General features: G+C 38.4%; 1 protein-coding gene across 10 annotated transcripts in view; it reads right to left on the bottom strand.

The window, feature by feature from the left end:
• Positions 1 to 643: 643 nt before the first annotated feature.
• The window catches only part of Mitf (melanocyte inducing transcription factor), a 210400-nt gene continuing 185669 nt past the window's right edge, over positions 644 to 25374 (bottom strand). For 7 of the 10 annotated variants that reach the window (XM_048356146.1, XM_048356137.1, XM_048356138.1 and 4 more), the window contains 5 exons: positions 21017 to 21134; positions 18333 to 18407; positions 13768 to 13843; positions 10414 to 10561; positions 644 to 4230 (listed from right to left, as the gene is read on the bottom strand). In XM_048356146.1, coding sequence (XP_048212103.1) covers positions 3829 to 4230; positions 10414 to 10561; positions 13768 to 13843; positions 18333 to 18407; positions 21017 to 21134 — 819 coding nt within the window. In that variant the 3' untranslated portion in view covers positions 644 to 3828. The remainder of the gene's footprint in view (positions 4231 to 10413; positions 10562 to 13767; positions 13844 to 18332; positions 18408 to 21016; positions 21135 to 25374) is intronic. The other 3 variants (XM_048356140.1, XM_048356141.1, XM_048356145.1) reach the window with 1 other exon arrangement.

Genomic DNA, 25374 nt, shown 5'->3' with positions numbered 1-25374 from the left:
TATGCAAGGATTTCTCTGACAATTTCTCTTTTTGTAAAGCCACCTCTCACTGAAACATTTTAAATAAAACTCTTATATCTAAAATGGATTCTTGACATTTGGGAGTTCAAAATCTCCCCAAATTCAGAGCAAGGGAAAAGCTGCATAATTATAGTTCATTTCAGTGCACATCATAAAGTAATGAAAAAAAGTTCCTATCCAAAAAGTAACATCTTAAGACTGGCATTTAAAACAAAAAAAAAATTACTGATGGCCTTAAAAAAAAATTCATGCAGCTGGGTGCCAGTGGCTCATGCTTATACTCCTAGCTACTCAGGATGCTGAAATCTGAGGACTGGAGTTCAAAGCCACCCTGTTCAGTAAAGTCTGTGAGACTCTTATCTCCAATGAACCAGCAAAAAGCAGGAAGTACAGCTGTGGCTCAAGTGATAGAGTACTAGCCTTGAACAAAAAAGGCTCAGGGACAGCACCCAGGCCTCTAGAACTGAAACAAAATAAAACAAAACAAACACACCACCACCACAATAAATAGATACATAAATAAAAAACATGCAATTTGCTATTCACTATATCAAAAGAAAAATGTACACTACTTTTTAAAAAATAAAGGCAAAACATCATTCAAAACAGATGTGAACACAACTGGCCACCACATGAAAAACCAAATTCTTTAATGAGGCTATCGAGAACAACAGTTCCATTATTTCATTGGATACATTAATATCAATCCATAATATACAGTGCTATGGACCATACAGAAATTATTGCTGCTTCTAGCAGCCCATGAGTATCGTTAATATTACAGTACCAAGCGTCCACAAGAGACAGTCATTTGTCATTTTTATCAAGAAATAGGGTTTGTTATATTGTTAGCAACGTCAACTTTTCCCCAGTGCATTTGTCAAAAATATTAATTAAGTGCATTCCTTTGTGCTTTATTGTGTATCTTTTAACATCCTAAGTATTTATTTGTTCTTATTGCTTTATTGTTTTAAAAAACAACCAGAAAGAACTTTGTCATCCTCTAGATAAGACCGGGTTGGTTGTATAGGTTTTATTTGGCAAAGTCAGATAGTTTGGTTTTTCCATTGCCTTACCCAGAGGCAGATGAACTATTTTGGTATTTTGGTCGCTCCAAAGGGGAGGCCCAACCCTGCATTACAGTTCTGCACCCAGGGATGAGGGGAGAGGTATGGATCCTTCATTACAAACAAGCCCAAACCACTGTCTCTTGGCTTAACTAGTCTCTGAATCAAATCCACACTCTGTTTGGCAGAAAAGAAATAAATAAAACCACCCCCAAGGTTGCATCCTGTGGTTGGTCACTTGCCTAGCCCGACAGCTGTCTCTCTGGAGGACAATCACAGGAAAGCAGGTGACGACAAGCTTAGAGGCTGCAAGACTCAGGGTAGTGGTAGAAGATGCCATACCTTCCTCCACAAAGCTTCCTGTACAGTTGCTCCACCACGGCTGTCTTCTCTGGACCATGGGTGAGTCAGCTTTGTGAAACTTTGCTCTCTTGTTAAAAACCCTCAAGATCAGCTAAGGAAAACTACCTTCATAGTGTCATGATCTTCAACTTGTGCATCCAGTCCCCTCTCCCCCATATAAATATGAAGAGAAAAATAGACAATGCTATGATTGTATCGATGAACACTATGGTACAATTAGCTGTTCATGCAGATTTGCATTACTAGTCTAGGAAAAGAGCTATACAACTAAGGGGGTTGAAATAATGGGAAGTTATTTTCCCTACCCCCTTAAGTAATAAAGCTATAAAACTGAAAGCATCATCAATGTTTCCAAGGATACTCATTGCCCAATGTGCATGGGATCTATGCACTTGATAATTTCCACCTAGGCCATCCATTTAGGCATCTGACAATCGCTTCTCTCAAACCCTTCCATCGTCCGTCATCAATTCACATTAGACATTTAAACACTTTTAAAAAACCCTCCTGAATAAGATTTTCTGATGAAAGAAGTTGGCACTCTGTCACTAAAATATATTTCATATTAAAAATATCTGAAGGAAAAATTGGAAGCTCTTATATTGTCTACATAGGCACCATGCTACATGTTCCTTTCACTACAGATACCATCGTGTAACATTCTCTGACTTTATAGTTCAGTCAGTGCTAAGCCAAAAGAGACTACTGCTACATTTTTAAGGCACTTCATTCTGAATGGATATGCTTTATGTCACTCACTACTCAATCACAGGCTGCTACTGAGAAATCCCATCCAACAGCCTGGCTTGTAACACTATAAGTTGTCTGTATAAAATATCTAGGCTTGATACCTGTAACACTACTGTTATTGCATAGGGCTACACAAGTAGATAATGCACCAAAACTAACTTTACAACATGTCTGCTTGTTAAGAAACTTGTTAACAAGTAACAGTGATTTGCCAATATAGTATTTCTTTTTCTCTCTTAGGAAAAAAAAAAGATCTAGCAAGTTTGTTGCAATAAACCCCAATTTAAATGGCCATAATGGATGTAGTATCGCTTTGGTGGTTATCAGTTTCCAAGAATATTGCTATCTTCGTATCCTAAAAATAAATATGTAAGTGTATTTTTCTAGAAAGCCAGGTTGAAACCTATTAATACTACATCTTAAGTATACTGGAAAACAGTATTTGAGTGAGATTGTAATGTACAAAATATTTGCAAAGCTTGCTTAAATGCAAGACCTTGCAGAAAAGTTTTCTTTCTTGGGTGTACAAAGAATTCAGAAAACCACCAGTGAGCTGTAAAAAATATTGAAAACTTGCTACTTTAAGATGCAAATTCTTACAAATTAATACAAACACTGAAAAGAATGATGATAATAAAGAATCTGTACAAATCAGATGACTAAAACAGAATTTAAAAATAAAAACAGTAAAGCCAATTAGAAATATGCCCAGTTCAGTTTTCTTATCAAAAAGCAAGAAAAAGGAAATTAAAAAAAGAAGGGAAACTTTCAGTGCTCCTCAATATTTTACTTTGAGAGGACATTCCTTCCCACTTCAAAATAAAATACATCTTATGAAAAAGTTGGATCACACTCATTAAAGAGAACTGTAACTGTACCACATAAAAGAGAGAAAGATTGGACCATATCTCTAATCTTCAGAGCCTTGGTCTAGCTCCCTTCCATTTTGGTTAGTATCAGTTACATATTCTAACCAGACAACCCTCATGAAAATGAGTGATTTTTTTGTCTTATACAATATACTATTCTGTTAAATAGTTTGCAATGTAAAGACTAAATGATACGAGAATGAATGGCACTGTGTCTTTAAGGCAGTACCAATGAATCAATACATTTATAAACTGGAAAAGGGCGGCTAGTATGGGTGTCTTTTCCTCTTTTTCTTCTTGTCCTTTTCTTCTTCTTTTTGGGGGTGGGGTGGGGAGCGGGGGTTGCCTTACATTCTTTCAATTAAACTTTACATGTAATTGCCAAAGAAGTCACAAGCATAAAAATCTCAAGCCAAGTTTTCCCCTGAATAATAATAATAATAATAATAATAATAATAATGCACACAGACACTTCTTTGATGCAAAAATCCTCTTGCTCAGAAAGCTCCTGTCTGGAGAGTTCATTTCACAGATACTGCACACTTTGCTGTACAATACTTTGGAGGCGTTTGTAGCTGTAAAATAGGATATACAAGTCTGTTTCACAAAATTCTAAAAATAAAATATGTCCTGGGCTATCAATAAAGCATGAAAAAAATTCATATTAAAGGAAAATTATCAAGAGAACCCTTTCAGGTTAAGTTATGAAGTCTACTAATGAAGAAACAAGGAGCCGTCTGGGATGATGCGGGGTGGCGCTAACACGCATGCTCAGTTTCTTCCATGCTCATACTGCTCCTCCGGCTGCTGGCTTTGGAAGCTCCTGGGGAAACTGAGGAGAGGAGTGGGTCGGTCACGCCAACAGGGGAGAGGGTATCGTCCATCAGGATGTCTTCCAGTTTGGAGCCCATTTTTGTGGGGACGCTGTAGGCTGGGTTGCTGTCAGGCCTGGTCCCGAGGCTGCTGTTGAAGGTGATGGTGCCGTCGGTGAGATCGAGGGTGGTGGTGCAAGTCAGCTCTGCCTGGTGCTGCAGGAGATCTTGGCTGCAGTTCTCAAGGACTGGTTCTTGCTTGATGATCCGGTTCACCAAGTCGGGAGAGCAGAGACCCGTGGATGGGATGAGGGAAAGTCCGTGGGCTCGAGCCTGCATTTCAAGCTCCTACAACAGATGTCAAAGGCAGACGATTTAGTGGGTAAAGCACAACATGAGTGGGCAAGTATCTCTCTTGTACAGATTTCCACTTCTTTGGATATATGTCCGAGAGTGTGACACAGGATCATCTGGTAGTCCTACTGTCAAGTTTCCTGAGGAACCTCCATATTGATTTCCATAGTGGCTGGGGTAATTTACATCGGAACCAAGGTACCAAGAGTGTATGCGGGTGCCTTTTCCCCTGCAACTTCATTAGCATTTGTTATATGTTTTCTGGATGCTGGTCATCTTTTCAATGTGAAACGATATGTGTATGTGTTTATATATTATATAATTTGTATATGTATATACACATTATGTATAATATAATAGAGTATTCATCCATAAAGAAAAACAAAAGGATGCCTTTTGCAGGAAAATGAATGGAACTGGACATAATCATGTGGAGTGAGACAAAACATGCTCAGAAAGACAAATGTCACATGTTTTCACTCATATGCAAAATCTAGACCTAAAATCAAAATGATAATGATAATAATAATACATGAATGAATGTAAAACAGGGATTCTTAGGGGGTGAGAAATACAGCAAATGTGAGGAATGGGACAGGATGTAGGATGAATATTCTAGAATATGTATGGAAATAGCAAAATGAAACCCACCCAACACTATTACAAGAAAGGAAGAAGGGGGATAGATTTAGTATTTATTTTACTTTTCTGGTGATTCTGTCTTATGTATGATGTATTCACATGTATATCTTCAGAAGGGTTGGAAGAAGGTGCAGAACTTGAGGGAAAAAGGGCAAAAAGTGCAGCAGTGGGGTTCACTGGACACTGATATGAACGGACACTGATATGAACTATACAACTTGTGGGTAGAGATGGGAGAGGGAGACTGGGGGAGGGGAGGGAGCAAGGGGCACTGAACAAAAGGAAATGCACTCATTACCTGACTCATGTAATTGTAATCCCTCTACATATCACCTTTATAACAAAATAATTTTTAAAAAGAAAGAGATGGGGTGAATTTGATTAAAGAACATCATATATATTACAAAGATGCCCCTTTGTAATAAAAATTTTAAATGATTAGCTAACGATAGGAAGAAACATAAAAGAAATGAAACTGTATATTTTTTGTCCTTTTGGTAGTAGGGATTGAACTCAGGACTTTGCACTTGCCCAGCAAGCTCTTTGCCACTGAGCTACATCCCAACCCAACAAAAGAAAATTAAATGCAAAGTAATAAAAGACAAGTATTTAGTAAATAGTAGCACAGTTTCACAGTCTCTATGCTGTACACTGAGATACTGCCCTGAAGATACTCAAAGAGTTCGGAGAAGATGAACAGACAGAGAAAGGACAGGTGACTATATCAAAATATTCAAGGCACATATGTGAAAATGGAATCAGGTAACTGAAGGGGCAGGAGAGATTGGGAGAGATGGTGAAGAATGATGAAAGGGTTGACATCGATCAAGAGGCTTTGTAATCACAAACAAACATATTGAATTGAAACGCATTTGTATAACTACTTACAGATACTATTTAAAAAATTGGACATTGAGCCACTGCTTTTGTGGGGGGAAAGGGCACTGTGGCTAGGACCACATGAGCATCTGCACAGAACAGGAGGCAAGGCTCATGGTATGTAATCTCAAATACAGCCTAGCTCCAGTACTCAGTGCAGTGCCCCGCAAGCACATGGATCTCGTTCATAAGTACTGTAGTTATTTAAAAAGTAAAATTTGAAATGCTACTTTTCTTCCAGGTTTTATGCCTTACTCCTCCCCCTCTTCCCAATAGCTACTAAGCTGTTAAGGCCTAAATGGTCCATAAGTTATTCAGAACTAAGTAAAAAAAAAAAAAATGTCTCTTTTGGTCTAGGAGGAATGCCATGGGGGAAAAAAATCACTAAAACCCTAGGGATACCCAGAAGTAAAGTTTGGTTGATATGGCAAGCCTTGCACATGGTAACATGACAATTGAAGTTCTAGAAGCATCATTTATCCCATCTCACCATGGTAAAGGTAATCATTGAATAAAAAAAAATCAACAATGTAGTTCTCATGCATAAAATGAATGCTTCCCTCCTATACTTTCTTCACCTTCCCTTTTTTGTTTTATCATGAGCTAAACTGTGCCCTTCCCAAAGCTCGTTGTTGAAGTCCTAACTTCAATAGATGGTGATGCCATTTTATTGAGAGACAGCAACTTTAAAGATGTGAATTATAAGATTGCATTGGTTGATCTAACCCAACAAGACAAGAGTGGTGTCATAAGAAGAAGAGGAAAGGCCATGAAGAGAAAGTGGTCCTTTGCAAGCCAAGCAGAGGCCTGAGAACAACCAACCTGCTGACATGTTGACTAGAGCTACCAGCCTCCAGAATGATGAGCCAATAGCTTTCTGTTGTTTAAACGAACTGGTCAATGGCACTTTGTTGTAGCAGCTCTGGTTGATTGATATACTTCCTAATGCTCTAGGCTGCCCCCAGGACTTCATTCAATACGCATTCAAAATAAGCTCTTCCTCTTTTTCTTCTCTATGTATCCCTAGACACCCCTAAGATGAAGCAGGGGGATGCAATTGATCCCCAATAAGCATAGGGGCTCTTTATTACCAATGTAATCCACATATGTGATGCAATAGCATACAAAAACATTTGAATGAAGCCCTTGGGACCTATTAGAGAAGTACTGTCCTTATGATATGGCCTCTTAGCCTTTGCCCACTAACCTAGAAATGGAGGTATCTTAGAAGTCATTCTTAGTCCGTGTTTTCTAACATGGATCTGTGATCCCCTCCTCTGGATGACCTAGAAGTACAGGATGTCATGCTAGTACCTCCATGTTCCCTTACACTAGCTCCAGAAATATGAGTCTCTTCAGACATCATTTTAAACCCTTGGGCTGTTTAATAAAATGGCAGTTCCTCTGATAATAGGGCTTCCTGCTCCTTCTTCTGTGACAATTTCTGTATGCATCACTTAGATTGAAAATGAAAGCAAGCCCTTAGGCCCAAGCTGACAACAGGGGATCTTGTAAGGACGCCCAACAAGCTAATAACAATAGCACCCCTGTACACTCTGATTGTCTTTTCTAAAACCAGATAAACCTATTCTAGTCCTTTACTGTTTACTGAAAAAATGTTTGTTAGCTGAATAAAGCAGAGATTTCCAAATAGAAAGGTAAATCGGTAGCATTCTACCTTCACCGTCCAAAGAGCCTCGCTAATTAACAGTGTTTTCTCCACTATGTGGATATCCTAAGGCAGCCTCACAGTCATGGGAAACAAACCAAGACGTCATCACTGAGGAATTTCCAGTACACACATTTCACAATATTCCTCTTTCACAGGAGTACATGGGTTGCAAACTTGAAATAAAAGCAAATCAAATTTCTCTTTGAATATGCTTCTTACATTTCAATACTTGTATAAAAAAATAACACATTAATATCAGCTGTATTTACAAATGGGTATAACAAGTACCAGTAATTAAATAAATGCCTACCTATGGAAGAGATAAAACATGCAACAAACAAGAAAAGCCAAAAAGGCGGTGGAGAGGGCAAGAGGGGAAACGCTTTCCAAATAACATGGAATCATGACTTCATCATTGAGATGCTAAGGGCAGCATGACATTTAAGCCACCTTCCACCTTCCAGCCCCGTGGCTGAGGATTGCCTCAGCCATGAATGGGAGTTCTGTGGAACAATGGGAGGCCCGGACACCATTATTATGAACCAAGTACTCAATTCAGAAAGTTCAGTATCCAAGATAAATACCCCAAAGGGAAACACAATGGGTCTAAGGTGTCAAGCTTTGTACAGCTGTTCCATAAAATAACTCTGAATAGTGACATTGAGAACTGGAGAGGCAACCTCAGTGCTACAGTATATCTATAAAAGGAGGTCCATCTATTCAAGAAGATAGGGTCACTGACTCTTACAGGTTAGCCAAAGGCTACAAGTGACCTAAAACTAGGCTTGGATGGCACACTGATCAATGGCAGAGTCAGCCCTTGCCAACAACTTCAGAGGTGCTGAAACCCAGCATGAGAGGTCGAGTGCTAAGAGCCAATTTTCTAAAGGGATTTTTCCTCATCTCTGCACACTGGTGAGCATGGAATAGCAGATGGAATGACAGGCCAATACACTTATTTAGTATTTGTCTGTCCAAAAGTGGATCATTTAAATGAAATGTATGTATGGCATAATCACAATATGTATGGTCAATTCCAATAACTATATGCTGCTTTCCCCAAAAACATGGGTGTGACTGTTCCTTACAGCCTACAAATACTAAGGCATCTTTTATTTACCCTAATTATTGTAGCTATATTCTACAAAGTCAATGGAAATGCTGAATTAGTGATCACAGAATCATTATTTGGGGGGGCGGGGAGGCTAGGTTCCCCTGGTCACAATATTTTCATCAACAATCAACACACAGTATGTACATACATATATATTCATATATTATATTATATTATATTATATAGTTTTCTTCCATAGCTTACTACTGTTATGTTGCTATTATATATTTCTATTTAAAGATACATTTTAATATATGCTATAGAGTCATGAATAATGAGCACAAAGACAACAGAATTATACCTCCTGCTTGAATGGAGTTTATCTAACACCTGTGTTTTCTCTGTAAGGCACAACACAGTCCTCTTGCCCTTAGCAACAATAGACAACACTTGGAACCATCTCATTTTCAGTAGCATGATTACCAACAAAAAGAACAAAAATGTCCCAGCTACTTCAGAGGTAGAGATCCAGAGGATTATGGTCTGAGGCCAGCGTAGGCCAAAAGGAAACACAGACTCTATGGTTTCCCTCATTGGTAATAATTAGCATATGTCTAAAATAGTCAGCAGAGGATCATAATAGCTCAATGACTATGTATGATCATATAAGATGAAATGAACCCCATGATATGGAAACAAGTGGTTTTTCATTGTTGTTGTTATTTTAATGTACTGTTTGAAACTGTTTCTTTTTTCTTGCATTTTTCTTCCCTATGGTTTAGCCTCTGTTGATTTTGGTACCCTGGGTACTGTGTAGATGTTTATCTGAATTAGGGAAGGGAAGGGGAACAACAAAATGGTGAGACAAAGGATAAAAGGCAAACCAATGCAACAGCAATATTTACAAGACAATATGTTGTAAGCTAACAACTGTACAATTCGGGGGAGGGGGCCATTGGGAAAGAGGGAAGGTGGGAGAAAAATGAGGGAGGAGGTAACAAGTTTGACACTGTCATCCCAGCTACACAGGAAGCCTAGATAGGAGGATTTTGGTTCCAGGCTGGTTCTGGACAAAAAAAACAAACACACACACACACAAAATAACCCAAAAAACCCACAAGATCTTATCTGAAAAATAACCAAAGGACAAAGGATTAAGCATGGCTCAAGTGACAGAGTTCCTGCTTAGCAAGCGCAAGGCCCAGAGGTCAAAACCCTAACACTGCCCATGCTGATGGCTCACACCTGTAATCCTAGCTACTCAGGAGCCTGAGATCTGAGGATTGTGATTCAAAGCCAGCCCAGGCAGGAAAGTCTGTGAGACTCTTATCTCCAATTAACCACCAGAAAACGGAAGTGGAAGTGGCAAAATGGCGTTGTGGCTCAAGTGGTAGAGCGCTAGATGTCAGCTGAAGAGCTCAGGGACAGCATCCAGGCCCAGAGTTCATGCCCCATGACTGACAAAAAAACAAACAAGCAAAGCCAAAACAACCCTAACCTTGCCCCCCAAAATAACAAATAAAATAAAAATTAAAAAAATAGGTGATGTGAGAAACATAATACTAATAGGCCAAATGACAACTTGTTGATATTAAAAAAAAAAAAAAAAAAAGCTACAAGGAGGGCAGGCCACCACACTCTGGCAGAGTTGTTGACCTCTTCTATAAATGAGCAAAATAGGCTACTCAAGTTTGTGACTCTGCACCTGCATGCATATTACTTAGGAAAGTAACACCAGTGTTGATTTGGGAGCTACCAATACATTTTTTTTTTACAAGTAAGCAAAATCACAAACACAGAATCTACAAATAGTAAGGGTACCCTACATAGGATTATATAAGCCAACTCCCTCATAGCTCATTATCTTCTTCCTCCTCCCATCCTGCCGCCAGTAATCTACCGTCTTGTTAATACACAGCATGGCAGGTACCTGTATTCTGAGCAACAAGTGGCGATTGGCATGTTCCAGCTTCTTCTGTCGGTTCTCAAGTTCTTTTGCCCGTTGCTGTTCTCGTTGCAGCTTTCGGATATAGTCCACGGATGCCTTTAAAATGGTTCCTTTGTTCCAGCGCATATCCCTGGGACCAAAAAGAAAAAAAAAAAAAAAGGAAGGACCTTTTAAGGACTTTCGGTGCAATGAAAATTGAGTGTTCAAAGCATTCCAGTCCTTCAGCTGTACCAATAAATGCTGTTTCAGACCCTGCCAACCCCTTGTGTACGTTCTCATACCTGATCCACACTAGCACCTGGGGTGCAGGGAGGGACACGGTGGGAGAGTGGGAACCTGAGACAGTCTCACCTACAAAACTTACATAAGGTGGGGAAATCAAGGCTTAAATCCCATTATGTTGATTACAAACCAACATTCCTAAACACTGTATTAATTAGGAATAGGTTGCTAGGACAATAAAAGTTTACTCACTCAAGAATAAGCTATGTTAGAAAAAAATCCTGCGAGATCCCACCGCTTGCCTGTGAGATTCTCATCATGCATTGTCAAGCATCTACTCTCTCTGTATCCATTTCATCCTCTACAAAATATGATGCCACACTTGTATGAGCAATGTCATAGATGTATTATTGTAGCCAAGAATGATCTTAATATGAATATGCTGTGAACAGTCTACAACACAATTCAGGCACTGTGTTAAATGCGTGACACAATAATTAACAATTAAAATAGCTATCTATCTACAGCATTTATTAAGCTGCCACATGTGTTTTGAAGTGTTTTATAACACCGGCAATAATAACAACATCAATGTGTAGGTTCTAATATGATTATCTTTTACTAACTAGAAACTAAGTATCCACAGATATGTTGGAAGACAGCTGCCAACTAGTTAGCCAGCCAGAGCTTTGTGCTTCTCAGTTCTTAACCAGTAAGTGCTGCGATGTGCATATTTATATGTAAGAAAACCAAGACCACCACTAAAATGCAAGTAAAAGCTCTTTGAAATTTTTAGAGCATTCCTGAAAAAAAGAGTATTTATGTATATTTCTATGCTGCTTGAAATTAATATGAACTCTTTTATAGACAATATCTATCACAGTGATGATGATGATGATGACGGTGATGATAATGATAACATGATAAAAACAAAAAGCCTCTGATGTAGGGAGAATTATTTAGCTTGTCATCTATGACTGCTAAAAGCAGATCAGAGGCATCAGGTAGGACACAGGAATGGTGGACCATTAAAATAAGTCACCTCGTAATAGATCCTCATATGGGTTAGCCAAGAACAAAACACAAGTTCCCCCAGGAGGACGACTTCAGGCCCCCAGAGAATTTCCAGTTTGAGTTCCAGGGGTCTGAGCACCAAAGATGGCAACCTAGGGAGGTATCCTGAGATATCCAGCGTATGCACAGACAACTAACATTCAGGGATAAAACCAAAGTAATGGAAACTTTAGTAGCCAGAGAGAAACATAATTGTAATGATTATAATGAACAATGCCCTGCCTGGGCCACCAGAATTGGAACTTCCAAGCCAAGCAGCCATTTGGATTTTAAGGTTTGGTTATCTTAGGGCTTAACCTCTATGTGAGAGACTCAAGTCTGTCACATTTCTGGGCATAAAGGAAAGGGTTTTATATGCAATAAGAGAAATCATTTTTATCATACAGAAGTATAGAGAAGTTTCCCATATATGAAATCAACTAATGCAGACTTGCTGTGAGAAGGAGAGGCATGGAGGTGAGATATGAATCAGACAGAATGGGTCCTCACAAAAGGCACCTTCTGGAATCCCCCACCACCATCCAGATTATACCATTGTATCTTAACACAAGGCCTCCAGTGGGAGATCATCATCAGTTCAGATTATAAACACCTAAGTAACCTCAGACAATGAGGAAAGAAGATATGCAAATACAGGCTTAACAACAGCCCCGTAATTTTATAATACACTACCAAAGAGATTCACAGGCCACAGTTTAAAAGAATATGCTAAAAAGTGGAAGCTGATCAAGAACAGGAAAATGGGAATTCAATTTCAACTATCATGCAAGACTGGCCATAGGAAATGAAGGTCATGGCCCTTTAGTAGGATAAATTTGTGCTGTACAACCGAGAATTTCAGTGTTTTTAGTTGGAAAATGCCTCTCCTTAAAACCCTGGAAAGCAAAATGTTGAAGATGAAAATTGCACTGGCACATTCATCAAATCATTTCACAATAGGTAATGGTTTTATTTTATTTTGTTACAAATTCCCCAACAATAATGGGAATAGCAAATTTAATAAGCCTTGCATGAATAATGCTTGATTTCATCTTTACCTTTTATTAGGAGCTTAAAGGTCATATTCACCGGCTAATTTCAGAGAATGCCTGGGGGGGCATTAAAAAATATATGTCCTCTTAGCCCCTTACTTCAAATGGGCCAAATTCTAATGGATAAAAATTGTGTATTTGTTGTTCTATTTGCTGACAATGCAAGTAGTTATAAGGTGCTATGGAAGACATGAAAAAATTATCTTTATTGCCATTATCTCTGAGAGGGAAGGTAGAGAGAAATGAAAGGCTGAAACTCAAATTAGCTGACTTGTACTTAATAAGAGAATTAGATCTTATTACTCTTTAATTTTTCCAAATTGTTAAAACATACAAAGAGATGCAAGATTTTATTTTTAAAAAATTTGACCTTTTGTCTTTTGAATATCGGTGAACTCAAAAGTTTTCAGTATCTGCTCACCAGTGCCTATTTAGAGATATTGGAACAAGTCAAAGAGCGTATTGTCAGGCTGGGGATATGGGCTAGGGGCAAGAGAGCTTGCCTCCCAGCACCACATATACAGAAAATGGCCAGAAGTGGCGCTGTGGCTCAAGTGGCAGAGTGCTAGCCTTGAGCAAAAAGAAGCCAGGGACAGTGCTCAGGCCCTAAGTCCAAGGCCCAGGACTGGCAAAAAAACAAAAAAACAAACAATAAAGAGCATATTGTCTACAAATGGTTTTCACAGTTACTGAGAATTCAAGAATTTTTGGAGAATTTTTCTTTCAGTGTCTTGGAATTTATTTGCTAAAGATTCCCAGATTTCAGAGATACTAGTTCCTCATATTCAAAGCTAACCACCCACTTCATGTTCAAGAATTCTTCAGCACAAAGTCTAAAATTTTACTTTGATGCAATTAACGCAAAGAAAGACTTAATCAGTATTTCAAAAAACCAAAGGAAAAAGGGGGAGGAACTTCTTTAATTTTTGTTAAGACTATTTTGCAACAACTGAGGAAATACGAGGGTCTGAAGAATATATGTGACAGATTAACATGCAATTGTACTCACGGATCATTTGACTTTGGAATCAAAGTACCTAGTTCTTTAATGCGGTCATTTATGTTAAATCTTCGTCTTCGTTCAACTTCAGGAAAAGAGCACAGGAAAGGGCTATTAGTAACAGTACCACGTATGCATTTAGCACATCTCATTAAAGGTACATGCACATTAACTTCACCAGGTCAGGACAATGTAAACTTCAACCTAGTCTCCTCTCTTTAGCAGTTTTTTCCCCTTTACATTGTTGCTAAAGCACTTAAAAGAAAAAAAGAGCTACCTTTTTATAGGACTGCATCATTTACAAAGCCCTTATATATGATTTCACATTTGATGCTGTAACAACTTGGCGTCCTCAGTTACAAATGATGACATAGTCATCAGCAGTAAGTAGAGAATTGACAGAACTCAAAGCTAACACTAGAGAATAGCAGGGCTCAGCAAACTCTGTGCAGAGGCTCAGAGAGCAAGCTCTTCCTGCTTGTAGGCAAAGCTACAAAATGGAGGATTATCCATACTGTACTAATAACAGGAGAGAAAACAAATTTCCACACATTTTTGCTGACTAAATTAAAAATAAAATATCAACTGAGTATATCATCTACAATGCAAGTGCACTCATGAAAAGCATGCATTCTTTATGATACTAAATGTGATTTTTAACACAACTTTCACATGTCACCAAACATGATTCTTCTTTTGATTTCCTTTTAACTGCTCAAAATATATAAAAAGTTTCTTGGCTCATGATATGGAGATGTGTGTGTGTGTGTGTGTGTGTGTGTGTGTGTGTGTGTGTGTGTGTGTATCCCTCATTGTAGCACAGCACTGCCTAAAAGAAAGAAAATGAAAGTTACATACGTAATTTTAAATACCCTAGTAGCCCTATTAAAATGTTTTTTTAAAAGTAATATGTTAGTATTTCATTAAGCCCATTATTTCTAAAACCATTATCAATTTAGTAGACAAATTGATATATGTTCCTTTATGTCTATTTCCAGTCTAGACATTAATCTGAAATGCTAGTTCATACGGCTGGCCCCTAGACATCTTCATGTGGAGATCGACCAGGCCACCTGGATCCTTCAGGGATGAGCTCCTAATCTTTTCTATTCTCCTCAATCTATAGGCTAAATTGTAACCTTCTTCATTTAACAGGAACAACAATCGAATCAGTGACTCAGGTCAGAATTTGAGTCCATTCTATACTTCTCTTCCTCTCACAATCCTCATCTGCCATCAAATATGATGTGCTGGCTTGTTTCTAGAATCAAACTGTCCTCTTCCAACCTCTATCATTACCTGAGAGTTAGTTACTGCCATCATTCCTTGCCTGAATTATCATTCTAATACTCCTAGCTGGCATCTCTCCTTTCTTCATGCCCATTCCCTATCCACTCTGGTCTAGTGATAAAACAGCAGCCAGAGGGATCTCAGGACGTAACAAATAGTACAAGAAATGTACCCAAGGCCTAACATATGAAACTGTAACCTCCCTGTACATCACTTAGACAATAAATAAGAAAAAAAAAAAAGTAAGTCACAGTGTGCTACCTATTCTCAAAGCTGTACCAGCACTTCCCATTTAGTCTAGAGAAAAGTCAAATAGCTAACTATCCTTGGCTTGTACTACCCTGATCTCGCTTTCTACTCCTCTCTCAAGGGGACTACATCTCCTCTGGTGATTCACCTGTGTTCCTTCCCTACTGCTTCACCAACTGAGCCAGAACCATCCTCCATCTTAGGACTACAAATGGCCTTCTCCTGGCCTGGAGCACTTTCTCAGATATCCAAATGGCTCTGTCCTCACCTCCCTCTGGTAGTTCCCAGAGTTCTCAGGTCATCCTATTTCACACAGATCCAACATGGCCCACACTCTTATGCCCAGGCTGTCCTTCATATCTGCATAGAACTTTGCATCCTCTAATATTTGCATATTTTATTAAACTGCTTACAGTATTATTCAATATTTATTGCATTCTAGGTGCCAAAGGTGCCTGGCACAAAAGGGCGTTTGAAGTGGAATTACACTGAAAATGAGTGTGCATCTGTCTTTTCTCACTGTCAAGTCAACATTGTCAACACTGTTGTCATCTTTCACTGTCAACATGTAGAAGTGCCACACTCTATTCTTAGTGTATGACTTCCTAGATAAACATTATAAAGGTAACAAAGTTTGTAAAATGTCCTTTATAAGTATCAAATTGGTACTCACTAGACACTATGTTGAAAATGAACTACATAACTTATGGGGGAGGGGGAGAGGAAAAAAAACTAGGAGAAAATGAGGGAAGAGTGACACTGTACAAAAAGAAATGTATTCATTACCTGACTTATGTAATTATAACCCTTCTATATACCACCTTTATAATAACAATAATAAAAAAGATTAAGTACCAAATTTGGGCTGGTATGGTAGAACATGAATGCAAGCTCAGCACTTGGGAAGCTAAAACAGGAGGATTAGAAACTTACTACATAGTAGAACTTACATCCAAAAAAGAAAAGGAAAAATTACTCCCTACCCCCTAAAAAATCCAACGTTAACAAAAATAGACTTAATTACTAAGCAAACAGGAAAACGTAAAGGCTATCTTTTTACACATATATATGCCTATCACTAATAAAGGAGAATTCTAGATCTTTGTCCATGCACCTACACACCCACGTAAACACACCTGCACCAGCACACCAAAAACACAAACAACTCCACCACTGGCTCCTCTCCTGAGTAGAATGTGGTAGAAAACTCCTGACTTGAAGGAAACATGGAAACCATTTTAACTGGTTCACGTCTATAGAATAGTTCCCCATAGAAAAATGGGTGTGGGTAACCAGTAATGGTTGCATGAATGCTTGAATAAGTGAACATATTCTTTGGCACATTTTGGCAAATATTCCTAAAAGATAAATTCCTAGAATTCCTTTCTAGGACTGGGTCAAAGGGCAATCCAACCCTGGGTATGAATTTCCACTGGTTTGGTGAGAGATGATAATTATTTTAGAGCCATGAAGTGTAGCTTATTGAATTTACTGACAACTGAGAATTCTGGTATCCACATATATATAAATATCATTCTTGACAAGATGCAACTTTCGTTTTCCATATCTCACTTAAGTAAAAATTTTGGATAATAGCCCATTATCTTATTTCTAAGTTAAAAAAGAAAACCTCTTAGAAAATACCTTAAAATTATTTGGAAACTAAGAGAAGACCTAAGAGATAGAGGTCCGTAACTTTTGATTAAAAGATGAAGAAAACTTATTATATCTGACACAGGAACTGGGGAGGGCTGAGACAAGAGTAAAAATAACCCTCTAGGACCCTGCCAGTCCATTTCTCAGTTCTACACACGGAACAATACACATAAATGTTTGCTGTGATACCATTTATAATAGAGAGAAGGAAAAAATAACACAAACACACCGCAGTAGGAAACTTACCATGTGACTTGTAGTCCACTGTGGGGTATCACGCAATAGTATTTTTTAAAAATTTTTAATTAAACTATGTTGTCAGTACTGGGCTTGAACTTGGGACCTGGGGGCTGTTCCTTAGCTTTTTTTTTTTTTGCTCAAAATTAGCACTGTACCACTTGAGCCACTGCTCCATTTCCAGTCTTCTGGTGGTTATTTGGAGATAAGAATCTCACAGACTTTTCTGCCTGAGCTGGCTTTGAGCCACAATCCTTCCATCTTAGCCTCCGAGTAGCTGAGATTATAGGCATGAGCCACTAGCACCTGGCCAAGGCAATAGTATTTAAAAAGCAGATCAATTTGGGTTTCTGACAGCACAAGGTCTTCAGAACACAATGTTCATTTTTCTAAAGTCAGGCAGTCCTGTTTTGTCAGGAGAAAAAGTATTTATAGAGGACTTTGATTCTTGCAAATCAATTTAGAAAAAGATGAGTTGAGGATAAAAGGTGAGAGATTCACACACAAACTACTTCCTACCTCCACGCCCAGTCTCTTTCATTGTGCAGCCTCACTGAGGACATGAAACATGAACTTAAACTTTTTATAGGAAAAGATGAAAGATTTCACTGAGTAAATTCAATAAGGTATCTTCAATGTTATCAGAATTTTTTTTCTTAAGACAGTTAAAGACAGAAATTTGAGAGGTGCTTTCACCATTTGCTCCATGGTCTCCTTCAGAGCTGTTTCTTTTCTTTTCTCTTCCAAATCTCACTGGAAAAAGAGATCCCATAATCTCCATTTGTTAATAAGTACCAGAGTGAACAGCCTTTATAACTGGGTAGTTGGGGATCAAGTCTCCTCAAAAAAAAAAAAAAAAAGAAAGAAAACAAAAAAACCACAACAAAAAAAACCCTACTATATACAAATGAAAGAAATAGGAACTCTCCAGAAGGAGAAAGTAAGTCTATACACAAAATTCATTTTGATCAGAAATAAAATATATACCATGGTTTACATTTTCTCTGGAAAACATTTTTTTTTTCTTCCTTACATTGTACCTTCCATTGCTACTGACATTGATTTCGGCCCAAAGTTTCTGGACAATGTTTTGGGCTATGAAGATCGAATGTCACAGGAGGACATAAACAAAATGGACTTACTCAAGTTGTGATTGTCCTTTTTTTGCCTCTCTTTAGCCAATGCTCTTGCTTCCGACTCTGTAGGGAAAATACACGCTGTGCACGTGAATGATGGAATTAGAAATTGAAAATTTTATCGGACAGACACAACAATATTAACTACAAAACAACTCAGCTACATATACAGAAGCTAAGCTGCCTGGATACTAAAACATAATTTTATTATATATATATGTGTATATATATATATATATATACACACACACACACACACACATACATATATACAGACAGACAGACAGACATATCTTTCTTTAGACTTTGTTGTTTTGGTCCTGGGGCTTGAACCTGGGGGCCTGAGCATTACTGCTGAGCTTTTGTGCTCAAGGCTCTACCACTTGAGCCACTACCACTTTTGTGGGTAACCAGAGATAAGAGTCTCATGGACTTGTCTGCCCTGGCTGGCTTTTAACTGTAATCCTATGATCTCAGCCGCCTAACTAGCTAGGATTACAGGCACAAGCCACAAACACCCAGAAAAAAATATCATTTTTATACACTCTATGTTTCTTTTTTTTTATTGAACTCTGGGCCAGTGCACTATCCTTGAGTTCCTTTTGCTCGAGGCTAGCACTCTACCATTGAGACACAGCACCACTTCTGTGTGTGTGTGTGTGTGTGTGTGTGTGTGTGTGTGTGTGTGTGTGTTTAATTAGAGATAACTAGGATTTGCAGGTGTTAGACAACAGCACCTGGCACATTAAGACTTTTGTTAACATGTCTTAGTTGAGGGGAAGGGGCTCATTATATTTTTGTATATATCAGCATACAGTGTTACCCTATCTGGAAAGAAATATAATTTTCTAAATGACATTTTAAAAAATGTGTACTTTTTCAAAAGCCACACATACCAAATATGTTTCCACAAATGTGAAACACCAATGGCAAACACACAGGGCACTTCAAACATATTCCAGTGTTAAAAAGAATAAAATAAATAACAAAGGCTTATACATTTGTGGTTGATATTCTACTACCAGAAACCAAATTTGCTTTTCAGGCCAAATAATTTTTCAGTGATTTCAGATGACACTGTAATAATACCCTGACATAAAAACTGAGTAGAAAAGCTCCCCAGCTGGGATTAGCATGTCCTCCAGTGGTTCATGAAAAGGAACTCATTTTCTCAGAATGTATATCCAGGTTCCAAAGAATGTGCTAGAAGAACCTCACTTAACAACGTTTAGGAGCAACTCTTTATTGGTATGTGTAGAGCAATTCCATCTGGAAAGTTGTATTTTGCATACCAACTCTTGTGAGATCTCTGTGTGGAGAGATTAATTTTTGCTTTGAGAAGAAAATAAAACAAAACATGCTATGTCTACTGACTTCAGGAACCTCTAGGAGTTTCTTTTCAAGAGTGATACCTGATATATTACACATTACAATTTACAATTTTCTCTTAAAACATAAGTGTTGTAGTGTGACTTACAGTGGCTAAGGTGCATACATATAAAAGTTATATGGAGGTTATTAGATATGGGTATCTACAGTCATGTTCTACATGGATGATAATGGTCCTATCAGATGTGAGCACTTAGGGACATCACAGCCTTCTTTCGGTAAGTGCATGTTCTATGATGCTCATACATCATTTGACAATGTACCTGTCAGAACATACCCAGGTCATTACATGATTCCTGACTATATATGCATATATGTGGATACAGATCATATAATTCGGAAGCTGAAGTCACTAAATTGAAATGGCCAATCAAGATCATTCCTGATTTTTCTTTCCTCATAGAGGAAGGAATGACAGATCTTCACTTGCACACACTTCTCTTCAGTGACTCTTAGGGGTTGTTTCGTTGTCATGTGTTTCTTTTCTGGTAAGGTCCCTACTGGCTTTTGACTTTGGATGGTTTCACTTCTTAACTAATTACTCTTTTAACCCAAATGAATGAATTTAAAAAATGTTTTGCTTTTGCCACCATTTTCTGCCATCATTTTTGGAAAGATACTTTTCAACAGGATAGAGATGTTTTGCACCAAATCCATGTGCCACATTCTCAGTCAATTTCCCTAACTCTGCAGGAGGCATGGACTTGTGGGACAAGATCCCTAAAACTTGCCAGGGGAGAAGGCTAGCTCTACCACAGTTTTGGGTTTTTTGGGTTTTTTTTGGTCATGTTTCAATGGTCAAGTACCTTCTCTAAAACACTAAACAAAGTGATGAAACCAGGTGACTTCATAGGTGTCAAGAAAAAATAATTGTGGTTGTTCCATTTCATAATTTATTTTCTGCTCATTTACACGTGAGTTAGTAACAGGAGGCATACGAAGCCGTAAGAAATATGTCCTAACCTTAATCCCAACCATGGGCTTAAGTGTGGGTGTCAAAGGGAAATTTACGAGTAATATAAACACTAGGCTGGGTGGAGTAATATAAAGACACTGTGCTGCCTTCACTGCCGCATTGAAGTGATCACCATGACCCTGGGTCTCAGGAAAACACTGGCAACCAGGATTTTCAAATATAAACCCTCCACTGTAAAATAGCACACAGTGTTTAGATGACTAGAGACTGAAGAACGCAGATGCAGGAGTTGGATAGAGTGCACACATTACTATCTCAATGACTCTGCCTAAGGAGGACTATACTATAAGGAATATTACAGTAAGCAGTGTATTCACTGATGTACCTGTGAGCTCCCTTTTAATGTTGGGAAGGTTGGCTGGACAGGAGTTGCTGATGGTGAGACCTGGGGGTGGCAGGCCTTGGTTGCTGTAAAGGTCCATCAAATTTCCGGAGACTGGTAACTAAAAAAAAGAACAGCAGTGAATTGCTGAACATTTCCCAAGGTCTTCAGATAAAATCCACATCCACTCCCAGGCTCCAGGCTGCCTGCCCCCACCCCTACCCCCTCTTCCGGAGTTTTAAGCACAGGATTTTGTGTTTGTTAGGCAAATACCCTACCACTTGAGCTAGGACACAATCCTTTCTGCTTTAGTTCCAACAAGTGCTTTATGCTTTTGGTTAGGCCGCCTCAGACTGAAACACCTCCCATTGGAACTATGGTAGTCAGCTTAATAGCGTCATACTACACCCTTCCCCACCCCATCCCAAAAGCAACAGCTTCCTTGAAGCAACAGGTTGAAACAACAGCTTCCTACTTCCATCTCCCAACTAGGTGGGATTACAGATGTGCAATAGTAATTAGACACACTATAGTTAGCCTATTCCAGGCTTCCTTAAAAGAAAAGAGGTGGTATAAAAAATGGATTTGGTTTGCTTTTTTTTTTTCGTTGGGGAGCAGGAATAGGGGCTGGTTCTGGGGGCTGTCCCTGAGCTCTGTTACTCAAGGTTAGTGTTCTACCATTCGAGACACAACCCTTTTCTGGCCTTTTGGTAGTTGATTGAAGAGAAGTCTTATGGACTTTCCTGCCCTGGCTGACTTCATACCTCAATCCTCAGATCTCAGCCTCCTCCTGCTAGCCAGGATTACAAGCATGAACTACCAACACCTGGCTTTTTCTTTTTTTTTTTAAGTATTAAAACATGAGATACTTACTTTTCATTCACTCAGCAGTTGTACGACTTAGCTAAGAAAGGGAAGGACATACTCACATACTACAATGGTTCTAATAACTACCTGGGGGATTTATATTTGGGTCATGGAAACAATGGATAATGTGTCAAGGGCATTATCTCCTACAACTAGCAGAACAAAGCCCAAAGCTGACTGTAGTAAATGTTGGTGATGATGATAAAATAGTACTTTATGTGGAATATATTAACTGATTGACTTTCCCATTACAGTAAATTTCCTTCATTTTCTTTATTCACTTCTCTCTTCTCTTTTTAAGGCAATAAAATGTGTTTAATTTTGGGAAGAGAAGTAATTTCCTTATTGCTAATTTCCTAAAGTTGAAATTTTTCAAAAAGCCACAAGAGGGAGCCCAGAGACTTTAATAAAAGAACCAAAATGTTGGGTCTCCTCAAAACTAACTTCAGAGGCTTTCTTCTCCCTTTACTACTGGATGTTTTAAAGTAGTACATTTCTTTTTTTTTAATTTCTTCTGACACTGACCTCTTGGGTTGGGTATACACTTCCCTTTAACTACTTCCTATAGTAGTTTGTACACTACATAAAGCACTTCTCCTTCTCAGGCCTTGATAAGAATTCTAAATATTAAATATGAAGAATTACATGACCTTGTTCTTTTACCACTGTGACACTATGTTCATATTATTTCAACTAATCCCTCTAATTGTGATTATTGACTAAGTAGACTTGGGGTCATTGAGCCCTTCCTTTGATGGCACGCTGCAAAGATCATATGAAAGAGAAGTAAATTCGGAAAGCATTTAAGTAGAACCAAAAATATGTAGTGACCAAATCTTTCTGATGAAGCCTGTACTTGATATGCAGGCTGAGTATCGCTTACTGGGAATATATCCAGAAAGCTGTGGGAATTTTGGACTTTTCTCTATTTTTTTTGTTGCAATAATTGTATGCACAAAATGAGGTATATTGGAGATGACATCTAAGTCTAAGTATGAAATTCACTCATGTTTCATACATCTTCTACACATAACTTGAAGTTCATTTTATATAGTATTTTAAGTGCACCTGCCTTTCATATAGTATTTTAAGTGTGCATGCCTTTTGACTGACCTGTTATATGAGGTCAGGTGTAGAAGTCTCCACTTAAGGCATAAAGTTGGCACTTTAAACGTGTTGGATGTTGGAACATTTTGGATTTTTGGAATAGGGGTGATTAACCTGTAGGGCTGTTCATTTTCTTAAAAGGCCATTAGCATGCAGATGGAAATCTATCATGAAATAAAAATAGAATCAAGTAGGTTTCCCTTTCTAGGTAACCATTTTCATCTATTCCTATAAATAAATACTGCATGAGTGCCACTCTTAGCTAGAGAGGTGGGGCTGGAGGGCAGTGTTCACAGGAGACTTTCTGATAGGCTCTAACAAGATTGGGATAGGCAGATCAGCAGACCCCAGGCCCCTCTTCGGCTCCTTATTGCAGGCAGAACCTGTAATATCTACAGAAACATAATACACATATCTCCTTTATAAAGGCCAGTAAAGACACATGCTGCTAATTTAAAATGTCCTTGAACCCTCCAGCTAAGAAACTGATAAAAAGTGACTTTGATTATTAGCTGTCATTTCACTAAGTGGCTCTATTTGAGATAGGTCACTTTCTCAAGGACAATCCTGCCTGCTCTATGTATTCAGTTTTATTCTTGTCTAACTTTGTTCCCATGGAATGAAAGCACATGCATGTTACAGCCAGGTGCTATAAGGGGCCAGAAAAAGAAATCTTACTGCCATGAAAATCAAGTTTAGTGATGCCCCCGAAATCCAAAACTGTATTCCTTTCAGTTTCAGATTTATAGGACACTTCTAAATAAAGCAAGAATATAACTTGAAAATTCAAAGCTATAGGCTAAAAAATGTTATTCCCACATCTGTAGAATATAAACCATAGAGATATGTTTTCCTATATGAATTGGATGGCAAACATGGAATTGTGTTATGTTGATTTGTTAGGGATAACTAATAGGCAAGTGATATGTATAGCTAGCTTAAAGATAAACCTCCAAGTCTTCCACCAATCCACTTTAAATCGAATTCTAAACTCCAGAATGAAATTATGTTCCTAAGAACAGGGAAAAGGTATGTATGAAATGATATAAATTATATACACACATATATAACTCAGGGCCTAGGCACTGTCCCTGAGTTTTTTTGCTCAAGGCTATACTCTACCACTTCAACTATAGTTCCACTTCTGGCTTTGGGGGTGGGGTGGGGTTGGTAGTTAATGAGAGATAAGCCTCTCATAAGCTTTCCTGTCTGGACTGGCTTTGAACTGCTATCCTCATATCTCAGTCTTCTGAGTAGCTAGATTATAGGCATGAACTTTTTTTAAAAAATAAGTTCAGAATACACACTCTTGATTCTGGATTGGATCCCAAAAAGGAAAGGAAGGAGGAAAAAAAAAAGAATGAAAAGAAAAATTTAACAATTCTGTGGTTCTCTTCTATGTCAGAGAATTCCCCTATATACATAGCCTCACAATTAGGTCAAAATAACACCTGTGGAACTGAGAACCAGGGAGAGTTATCCGTTAATATGGCTGGTCGACAACTTTGCTGGGTTTTTACCTAGAACACTGACCAGGCAGATGGGGCTTCACTTGTACAGTGAAAGCCACAATAATAAAAAGAAGGTATCGGTGCCTGTGCCTTTGTCCTACCCATGGTCTGAATTGAGCTCGGCAGGGTTCTACTCCACTAAAATGAATGTTTTTTCAAGTAAATGGTCACTGTAAAATGTTATTATTTTTTTCTTCCTGGATGGTCCCCTTCTCTGAATATCAATTGCACACTGTGAACACAAGTAAATTGGGACTTTTATTCTTTGTTTGTGGTGGTACAAGAGGGCCCTTGTGCTCTTCCAATAGTTATTTCTAGACCTCAATTCCCTTAGGATATTTTCCTCGCTAAGTGTTCCTTCCACTTTTTTTTTAAATGTAGTTAACTTGAAATAAAGCATTTCAAAGAACCAAAAGGGGGAAAAATGCCCACCATAAAGAATATTCAACTTAAATCTTACTGTATGGAAAAAGATATCAAGTGTGAATAGTGTGGTTAGTGCTTTTGATAACTAAAGCCCAGGCTTATCAAAAATAAGAGCTGATAACTTTTAGTGAGAGCTTATCAGGGTTGACAATGTTCTTGATGCGTGCTATGGATTAATTCTTACAGTTCTTACATGAATTCCATTGCGGTAGAAGTGATCATTACCCGAACTTTGAAGATGAGGAAACTGAGGTAACGAGGGTAAGTAACAAACTAAAGGATAAGCATTCACTGGGCATCCATGGCTCACACTGTAATCCTAGCTACTCAAGAGGCTGAGGCTGAAGACCACAGTTCCAAGGCAGCTGGGAAAGTCCAGAAGACTTCTTTTGTCCAATGAACTACCAAAAAGCCAAAAGTGGAGCTGTGGCTCAAGTGGTATAAAGTACC

Source organism: Perognathus longimembris, chromosome 10 (assembly GCF_023159225.1).
Source record: "Perognathus longimembris pacificus isolate PPM17 chromosome 10, ASM2315922v1, whole genome shotgun sequence".
NCBI classification, from domain to species: Eukaryota; Metazoa; Chordata; class Mammalia; order Rodentia; family Heteromyidae; genus Perognathus; species Perognathus longimembris.
Note: the sequence above shows the minus strand (reverse complement) of the source record. Positions and strands in the feature narration are given on the sequence as shown.